At 45.2% G+C, this 10115-nt stretch overlaps 1 protein-coding gene across 1 annotated transcript; it reads left to right on the forward strand.

The window, feature by feature from the left end:
• Window positions 1–5044: 5044 nt before the first annotated feature.
• SMIM34 (small integral membrane protein 34) lies at window positions 5045–7821 on the forward strand. Its single transcript, XM_044254951.1, has 2 exons — window positions 5045–5222; window positions 6679–7821. Exons 1-2 carry the CDS (start codon window positions 5216–5218, stop codon window positions 7089–7091), a joined length of 420 nt encoding a protein of 139 aa, XP_044110886.1. The 5' UTR covers window positions 5045–5215; the 3' UTR covers window positions 7092–7821.
• The last annotated feature ends 2294 nt before the right edge of the window (window positions 7822–10115 follow it).

Genomic DNA, 10115 nt, shown 5'->3' on the forward strand with positions numbered 1-10115 from the left:
TGTCCCTCTGCACCTCCCTGGAGACAGGATATGACATTAAATGTCCCTAAATGATGGAGACAATGACGTTAAAAAGGAAAGGCAAGGGGCACAAGGGTGGGGCACTCAGTTAAGCAACAGACTCTTGGTTTTGTCTCAGGTGAGGATCTCCCGGTCCTGGGATCAAGCCCCACCTAGAACTCCATGCTTGGTTCTGAGTCTGCTTGAGACTCTCTCTGCTCCTCCCCACTATGAGTGCAGTCTCTCTCAAATAAATAAATAAACATTTATTTATTTTTAAAGATTTTATTTATTTATTTGACAGAGAGAGAGAGAGAGAGCAAGCACAAGCAGGGGGAGTGGCAGGCAGAGGGAGAGGGAGAAGTGGGCAGGGAGCCCAATGTAGGACTCAATCCCAGGACTCCAGGATCATGACCTGCGCAGAAGGCAGACGCTTAACCTACTGGATTGCCTAGCTAGGCACCCCTCAAATAAATAAATCTTTAAAAAAAAATTTTTTTTTTAAAAAGGAAAGGCAAGAATGACATATAAGTTAAAGATTTTTAAAATATGCAAAACATCTTTTAAATGGCCTCTGGAAGTTTGTACATCCCACAAAGGAATCTACACTCCTGGTCGGGAGAGCCTGCAAGTGTCCATTGTCTGGGGCAAGGCAAGGGAAAAGTTCAGTTGCTATCCACAGGACTCCCAAACTGTCATTTTTAATGTCCTTCTGCGCTGCAAGGAGTCAGAACTGGTTGGTGAGTTCTGCCTTCCCTAGAAAAATTCCTTAGAAAGAATGTCAAGGGTGGTTATGAGCATGTGTTTATTGACATTTTCTTAAAAGTGCCAATTCTGACATCCTGAAAGGCAAAGACTCTTTGCTTCTTTTCCTGGCTAGTCAAATTTACATCCTCACTACCTTTGCCCCCAATTTGGGCATCTTCTAAGCTGACTGGTTCTTTAGTAGAGAAACAAAAAGAAGAGAGAAAAAAAAAGGAAGGAAAGAAAGAAAAGGGAAGGAGGGCGGATGGGAGGGAGAGAGGGAAGGAGGGAGGGAGAGAGACAAGCTGTGGTTCTCTGGAAGGGTCTCTTCTCTAATGTCATAGAGGCCAAAGGGTATGGGGTCCCTTTCTCCCAGAACTGAAGCTCAGAGAAATATTTACCAGGTGAATGGCTTTGCTTGATTGCACTTTGTCTAGACTGAACCAGAAGGTCTGAAAAGACATACACAAATAGGAAGAAAATTCTTGGCCGTCGTGGTGGTACAGGTTGTTCCATTCCACTGTTATGTAAGCATTCGGGAATGACAATAGCGAGCGTCATCCACAAGGCATCATAAGGCAGGCAGCCGCCCCGTCCCTCAGACCATGACCTCGACCACCCCCTCCCCAGCCCCAGGAAGGGCATTTTTCATCAGATGGTACCATGTGGCGACAGCCATGATAGACTATAGAGTTCTTTTTTAAAAAATAACATTTGTGTTTTCTACATAAACCTTAAACTTTATTTTCCCACGGTCTATCAGGGCTTTCCATGTGAAAGAAACAGGGTATGGTCTACATCGAAGTGAGACATGCTTCCCGAAAAGTGAACCGGACGCCAGTGGACAATTCTACGACCAAACCCATGGAGTCTTCCTTCTGCTTCCTTTAGTTACTTGTCTTCAGCTGTAGGATAGCCGTTCTCCCGACTTTTAACATCACGGTTTCATTTTGGCCAACAGGACAGGTTTCAAGGTCATGGATACGCCTCAGCAAGGACAGCCTGCTGTTCAAGCTGGGAAAATCCGTGGGACCCTGGGTCCAGCCTGCAGGTGACATTCAGAGTGTGGGAGGAGAATGCCTTTGGTTTCAGCCGTCCGCTCGCTGGAATCTGGGATCTGTGCAACACTAGGGCAAAAGTCACTTCTCTGAGCATGAAAGAATGTCCCTCCCCCCCTTGAAGGGGGAATAACACTGCTGCTTCCCAGGATTAGAGAAGCCAAAACGGGGCTGAGAGCACCTTGCGCAGAGCTATGCGCACCTTGTACGGTGGAGACCGGAGGCTGCCTTTCTTTGTCGCCCCCATTTTTCTGGAGCTTCTTGCTCCCCACACCCCATGCCGTCGTCCTGCTGGGCCGAATGCTGAAACTTTCTGACCTCAACCTGACACACAGCCCTCCCCTTCAGACACCTCCACGGGATGGGAGCGGCTCCTCCCTACGCCTCCCCAGGCTTCCTTCCTGCCTTCCTGGGACCAGAGGGGAGCAGGTCCCGCTGCTCCTCCCCTCACAGGCCAGGAAACCGGCTCCAGGGTGGGGTGGGGAGGGTCTTGCCCAGCATCACAGGGGGAGGGCACCGCTGGGACAGAGCCCTGACTCCTGACCCTGTTCTACCCTTTGCTCTCTGTCACCCGGGGTCCTCCTTTCTGCCCCTTCTCACCTCTGCAGGTCAATGCGACAAATCCCTGTTTGTGTGACAGAGCCCGAAGTGTGGGTCCAGCCACCCCCACCCCCCCAAAAAAGAGAGATGGCAGGAGTCGAAATACACGTTGAATGAAGAGTTGCGTTTGGTCCATGGATGTTTTCGCTGTGCAATAGGGAACGCACAGACATGGTTAAACTTCTTCAGATTCATAAAGAATATACAGGGAGAACTCTCCCCCGACTCCTGCCTTCCATCTACCGAATTCTCTTCTTCTCTGAGTAACTCCTGTTCTTATTTTCTCCGGCATCCTTAAAGCAGCTTTCCAATGCCTATACACGCAAACTAGGTCTGTGTGACTTCCCCTTACTCTTTTTTTTAAAAAAAAGATTTTATTTATTTTTTTAGAGACAGCGAGCTGGGTGGGGGGGTTAAGATGGGGGAGAAGCAGCAGGAGAGGAAGAGATAGTCTCAAGCAAACTCCACGCTGAACGTAGAGCCCAAGTGGGACTGGATCCCATCACCCTGAGATCAGGACCTGAACTGGAATCAAGAGTTGGATGCTCAACCCACTGAGCCCCTAGGCACCCCTGCCCCTCCCCCTTACATGGAGGGTAACTTGCTGTCTTCTTTACAGTTTTCATTGACCCACGCATGTGGGGGAGCTCTACACATCAGCACACCAATAGCCTCTGCATTTCTTGGTCTGGGCTCCATAGTATTCCTTCATATGCCTGTGTTACGTTACTGAAACGGAATCCATAGCCCATAAAGTTCACCCACTTAAAGTGCACAATTCAATGGCTTTTAGTGTATTCACTAAAGAAGAGCTGTGGAACCAGCACAACAAATTGTTGAACCCTATATCGTCCCTGAAGGAAACCTTGTACCCTTAGTTATCAGGTCTCAAGCACTACCCCAACTGGAGGAAACCATGAATCTACTTCCTGTCCTTCTAGACTTGTCTGTTTTGGACGTTTCCTACACAGGCAATCACACACTAGACTGTTCTTTGTGACTGGCTTCCTTCACTTGGCTTAACGTTTTCTTTCCTTTTCTTCTTAAGATTTTATTTATTTATTTGAGAGACTGAGAGAGAGCATGAAAGGCTAGAAGGAGCAGGGAGCCCGATGCGGAACTCGATCCCAGGACTCTGGGATCATGACCTGAGCCGACAGCAGACGCTTAACCAAGTGAGCCTCCCAGGTGCCCCTGGCTTAACGTTTTCAAGCTCCATCCGTGTTGTAGCATGCGTCTGCACTCCATTCCTTTTCACCGTCAAGTAATACTCCATTCTGGGGATCGACAGCATTTTATTCACCCTTTTATCAAGACATCAAGACATTTGGACTGTTTTCTTGTTGTAGCCATGACTAATAGTACCATGAATATCCTTATGCAACTTTTTGTCTGGGTGTATGTGCCATTTCTCCTAGATTCGTGCCCAAGAGTGGAACGGCAGGATCATACAGCCTATTTGATAATGTACTTGTCTAGTCCCGTGTTGATGCCAATTTTATTAAATTACATCTTACTTTTTTATTTTGTTAATTTTTAATTTTTATTTGTTTTTTAAAAGATTTTATTTATGTATTTGACCGAGAGAGCACGCACAAGCAAAGGGAGCGGCAGGGGCAGAGGGAGAGGGGGAAGCAGGGTCCCCACTGAGCAGGGAGCTCAATGTGGGGCTCAACCCCAGGACCCTGGGATCATGACCTGAGCTGAAGGCAGAAGCTTAACTGACTGAGCCACCCAGGCTTAAAGATTTTATTTATTTATGTGAGACAGAAAGTGTGCATGCAAGGTGGGGGGGGGAGCAGAGAGAGACAGGGACAAGCAGACTCCACACTGAGCATGTGGCCCAATGCGGGGCTCGATCTCACAACCCCGAGATCATGAGCCAAGATGAAATCAAGAGTTGGATGTTCAACCGACTGCGCCACCCAGGCTCCCACCAAATTACATCTTAAAAGCCAACAACCCTTACAAGTTTGGCAGGGGCTAGTCTTGGTGAGGATTCAGGAGTGGGGCTGGGAACATTGGCTGCTCACAACCTGCCGAAGATCCCTGCTTTTCTTTTCTCTCAGCCTCTTATTATTCTAGCACTTTCTGGTTAAAGGTACTTAGATTCATCAGTGTGGGCTGTGACTCAGGAGTGTGGGGAAGGGAAGTGCCACTCCGCATAGCCAGGCCTATTGGCCCACTGATCCCTGAGGGGGTGTGTCCCACCCCCAACCCCATGCCTGTGCCTTCCTGGCTGGATTTCCTCATCTGGGAGACAGTCCAAGAGGAAGCTGGTGACTCCTGACCCTGCTGTTTCCTGACCCTATGACAACAGGTCTCTACCACACCTGACCATCTGGCACTCCCAGGACAGGCGCAGAAGAGGGGAGTTCAGGAACCAGGAACCAGCCAGCCTATGAGCAGATGAGCCAGCCTCCAGCAAGCCCCCCAGCCCTGCAGGCCTGGATGGGACCCGGGAGAGCTGGAAACTCCTTGGTACCAGCATGTTTATAAAAATTCTTTTGCTTTAGACCCTCTCAACATGTGTAAGCCAGGAAGTGCTTTGTATTCTGAGCCAAAAGCAGACAGATCAATTGTGATCTCCTGATGAACTAGAGAAAGATAGTCGGAGTCTTCTCTGCGAAGTTTCTCTTTGGCACTGCCTTAAAATGCTCTGGGTATCGTGTTACTCCCTGCTCAGGAACCTCTGGGCAGCCGGGCTTCACTAGAAGTGTGACCACCTGCAGGAAAGACTTCTCCTTTTATCTTCTCTGTTCACCGCAGACGCTTAAATTTGCCTCCCCAAGAGTCAAGGAAAAGACCGCCTCATGGAACGTGAGTAATCAGCGTGGATACAGGGATGGGCTGTTCTAGAAGGACTGCTGTATTTTCCATCAGTAAATTATAAGTGCAAAATGCACGGAGGAAAATGTTTGTCTTTCTACAGGGTATGTCTCTCCATTAAGATACAACCAGCTTATTCTTATTTTTTTTAAAAAAAGAAAAGAGTAATGGACTGCAATAATTAATATAGTGAGATTCTTTCAAGTGGAAATGGACAGGTTTTAAAATACTGTAATGTCCTGTAGTTCTTGCATGGGTGTATTCTCTATGTATTCGAACATATCACATCATTCTACAACTCTCGAAAAGGTCTGGGTTTATAAACATGTGTTCTCTTGCTCTAATTGAGATTTATGATGTCCTTGTTGGGTTGACTTTTTTGTAGTTGTTGTTGTTAATAATGGTGGGAATTTTCCCCCGTCCATACTTCAAGTTGTCAAGCCCTTCCACCAACAGTGGTATAAAATTCCTCATTATTGTATTGTTTGTTATGGGTGACCAATTTTATACAATTAAATCTGTTCATGTAGGCTTTGTCACATGTGGTTTATAGAGTTATTTTTAAACTGCTTCTCCCTTCATCTCAAAGTAATAAGATCATTCGCTTATTCCAGCAATTAACTATAATAAAAAAAATACCAACCTCTCTGCATCTTGCATTAGTAAAATGAATTAGCAACAAACAAATGCCAGATAGATAGCATTTATGGAGAAGCTGTGGTCCACGCAGCAGGTCTGGGCTATATCCCATGACACATCTGAATGCCTCTGTGTTTGCAGAGAGCGAGAAACAGGGATTTGAGCCAGAGAAGTTCAATCAGAAAATGTCTCACAGTTTTATGTACTATTTCTGTGGCTTTCATTTCATGTGCACTGGCTCTTCGAGGAGAGAAAACAGTTTTGAATTAAACAGCAATTAAGATTTTAATCTTCTGGTCTTGGAAGGGCACACAGTGTCACTACCCAGGGGCACCTCTCCAAGGAGACCGAGAAAGTGTCCACTTGTATCCTTTCCTTTTTTAATCAACTCCTTTTTGAAGATAAACATACATGGTACGAAATGTACAAAAGGGCGCCAGTAAAAAGTACGTCTCATCCTTCAATTCTCTTCCCCAAGAGCAACTATAGGTACCGACTTCTTGTGTATTCTCGCAGAGATATTTTATGCATATATGGGCTTCGAGCAAATACCCTATCCTCCCTTCTTTTATGCACATAATTGCACACTATACCATGGTTAGCTCACTTTTTCATATATTCATATTTAGTATCCGTCCTCCCCCAAAACCTCTCTCTATATATGTGTTGCTAGACTCCTGCCCATTCAACAGAGAGAGCCCCTTGAAGCAGTACCCCCTCTCCCCCATGTTTCCCACTGATCATTGGCTTGGCCAGGCAGCCCTGAGCCCAGGATGCTGGGTCTCATCTGGATCTCTCTGTTTCTCAGTGGCCAAGTGGACACCTCAGGGAATCCCCAACCAGACCCAGGCCAGCACTGGTCTCAGCTCCCTGCTGAGGGACCACATGGAGGGGAGGAGCAGCACCAACTCCACCAGGGCCCTGAAACTTCCAGACGGGACCAGTGCTGCCTGGTACATTCTCACCATCATTGGCATCTATGGAGTGATCTTCCTCTTCCGGTTGGCCAGCAACATCCTCAGAAAGAATGATAAATCTTTGGAAGATATTTACTACTCCAATCTGACCTCCGAACTCAAAAAGAAAGGTCTCCAGAGCAAGGTGGCCGAATGCTCTGCACTGACCATCAGCAACAGAGCTGTCCTGCAGCCCAGCCAGGCCAGCCTGGGGCCAAAATATAAAAACAGCGAGAGCCAAACTGAAATCCAGGGGATCCCTTGAAAGTCAAGGCACGCCGAACTCCACAGAAGAGGCCCAACCTTCCTACCAGGGGAGACAGCTTTGAGTTTACTTGGAACGTTGAGAGAGGAGTCAGGTACTTGAATGGGGCTGGAAGAGCATCTCTGGGGCATGCTCTTAGGCCAGTGGGAGAGTGATCGGAGCCAGTGTCCCATTTCCTTCTCAGGCTTTGTGGCACTTTGAGACAGGACAGCAGGGGCGGCAGTTTCTGATCATACCCTTCACCGGAAAAGCTTGCATTCTGGGGAAGGACTTGGAGCATTCAGTGTTCTCAAAGAATCTAGGAGATTCCTGAGGGTATATGTGAATGTAGCCTCTTGTCATGGAAAGAAGGCTGAATTTGGAATCGAGCACCTTGGGTTCAAGTTTTCAACTTCCAGGGGGGTCACATGAACTTTGAATGACTTGTGGCTCTCACCTGGAACACATGGCAGTGGGCTGTATGGTTTCAAAGAGCCATTAATTCTAGACGTTCTCACTTGACTATAGAACCAAGGTTGTTAATAACAGAAGTTAGAAGTTCTTCATTTTCATTGAGGTCATGGCATCTATTGAAAAAGAGCATTGGTTTTGGAGTCAGAAGAATCAAACTCTAGTTAAGGACACTTTGATGTCCTTGGACACACCACCTCATTTCTCTGGACCTTAGTCTGCACACAGATAAAATGAGAATAATAATGTCTGTTCTGCCAATCTTGTAAAATAGATAAGAGCTAATGAAATCATGCACATGAATATATTTTTCAAAGTAAAAATAAATATGTAAAATATAAGTCCTGTGTTCATAGTGGTGATGGTAGTTGATGCCGATGTTGGTATCAGTGTTAGTGGTGATCATAGTGATGGCTGATTCTAGTGGTATTGATGGTAGTGGTTAATGTTCATGGTGGTGTTGGTGGTAGTGCTGATGGTGACAGTCACTGGTTGATGTTGATGATGGTCATGCTGGTGGTGGTTCATGTTGATGGTGGTGGTAGTGGTAGTGTAGTGGTGGTCAATGTGGATGATGGTGGTGGTGGTTGATGGTTGATTTTGATGGTGGTAGTGTTGGGTTGTGATTTGATAGTGGGGGCTGGTGGTTATACTCTTGTGGAAAAGGACATGACTATTCCACTGGCAATTAGTCTGCAAGCAATGGCTACAGTACCTTGTTCTATAAGAGAACCAATCTGCAAAACAGTTGATGACCTGAGCTCTGAATCAAATCCAGGAGATTCAAGTTTTACATGTAGACAAAACAAAGAGTTACTTTTAGGTTTTGTTATATTAGACATCATATGATTCAACTCAAATGTGTTATAAATATCTGTTACTTATATACTTGTCTCAGATGAAAAAGAGATAAGACCTCGCCTAAATGAGTAATTAATTTAGAGAGAGCATGATTAGTCAAACTTCTGCAAATGACTTTCAGCAGGCAAACTGATAAATTATATGTTATACCAACATCTATGAAGTTTTTCCAGCTCCGTTTTTGGAGACATTCCCTGGACTACAATTAAAATAATTTTTTTTTTTCCTGTCTGAAAACAGTGGTCTGCAACCAGTGCCACAATTTCATAAAAGTCAGACTTAAACCCCAAGCTTATGTTTTCAGAGGATAGGGTCGACTTCCAAGTATTTTTCTTTTTTACTTTATTAAAAAAGATAAAATATTATTTTATCCAACAAAAGTATTGGCTTGTTTATATAGTTAGGGCTGGGCATCATCCATATGTTTGAGATGTTTATAGGGCAGGATGAAACAGAAGAAAGAAATAAAGACAAAAATGTAATCCACAGCAAATAGGAACATGGAATGTATTACAAGAGGAGTGTAAAGTCAGAACTTCAGTAAATCTGGAGATTCAATCCTCTCCTGTTGGTTGCTTCTCCAGCAGGCATTTCCCCCTTCCTTAACCCAACCACCCTTGATTTGCATTTGGAGATCCATATGGCAGTGAGGAAGCTGAAACTACTCCTAGCTCAAGGGCTGAAATAAGAGACATAGGTTAGTCCAATCAGTACATTCCATTTCCTGGCTTCACTGATTGGGTCCAAGAGGGACTCATGACTTAAGGGAGCTGGTCCACCCACTCAGAATGACTGGAAAGATTTTAAAGGGAGATCCTGGGACATTAAAGTTCTGTCTTGCTCCGGATAGTGTTAAATGCAGATCTGAGCCTGTAACTGCTGGAGCCTTTTTGCCAACGTTAGAAAAGCCAACTTGAGGGCAAAAGCTAACATAGGCAAGGAACTGAGAAAATCATAGAGATTAGAGTCCCAATCAAACTGTCCCGAAGCTTTAATTTGCCACAGGACTGTTTCAGTTTGTGAGCCAATAAATTTCCTTTATTAAGCTTTCTGACCCCTCTCAACCAAAAATATCCTATATGATACTACTGGATAAATAATTTCCTGAGGGAAGTGGGCCTTGAAATAGCATTTGAAAAGAGGAGCAATATGATGTGGTAAGTTGGAATCCCTTCTTTCACCAAGTTTTTTGTATTTCTAGGATTTTTGTGTTTTAGGCAAAAGAAGATTTGGTATGCTTCTTATGTCAGCTCAATGATCACTTTTAAGACTTCACATCACTTGACCTCTCAAGGAGCATTCAATGTAATTGAAATCCATTTAATCCCCAACTCTTGACTCAAGTCCCCAAGGAGGACTTGTCATGTTAGACATGTGATCAGGAACAGGTTCTTGTGGTGTTCCCTAAGGGGCAAAGCCGCCATCTTCCCATTGCCACTCAGATATCATTAGTTACATGAGATCCAAGGACATTTTCCCAGGACACCTAACTGTTTCTTGATCCAAATTAACCTGTTTTCTGGGGAGCTGGACTTACAGTTTGCATGGACGATGTGTTCCTGGATGGGGACAACATCCATGAAGTCCCCATTTTAAGCAAGACTGGTGGGACACAAGTATTGTGAATATTTTATGCAAAATGTCTTAAATCTAAAATGCTCAGGTTGAGAGAAGTCCACAACTATCTTGGCAAACCCCACGTAGTTGGACTAG

This window comes from Neovison vison, chromosome 6, assembly GCF_020171115.1.
Source record: "Neovison vison isolate M4711 chromosome 6, ASM_NN_V1, whole genome shotgun sequence".
Classification (NCBI taxonomy): domain Eukaryota; kingdom Metazoa; phylum Chordata; class Mammalia; order Carnivora; family Mustelidae; genus Neogale; species Neogale vison.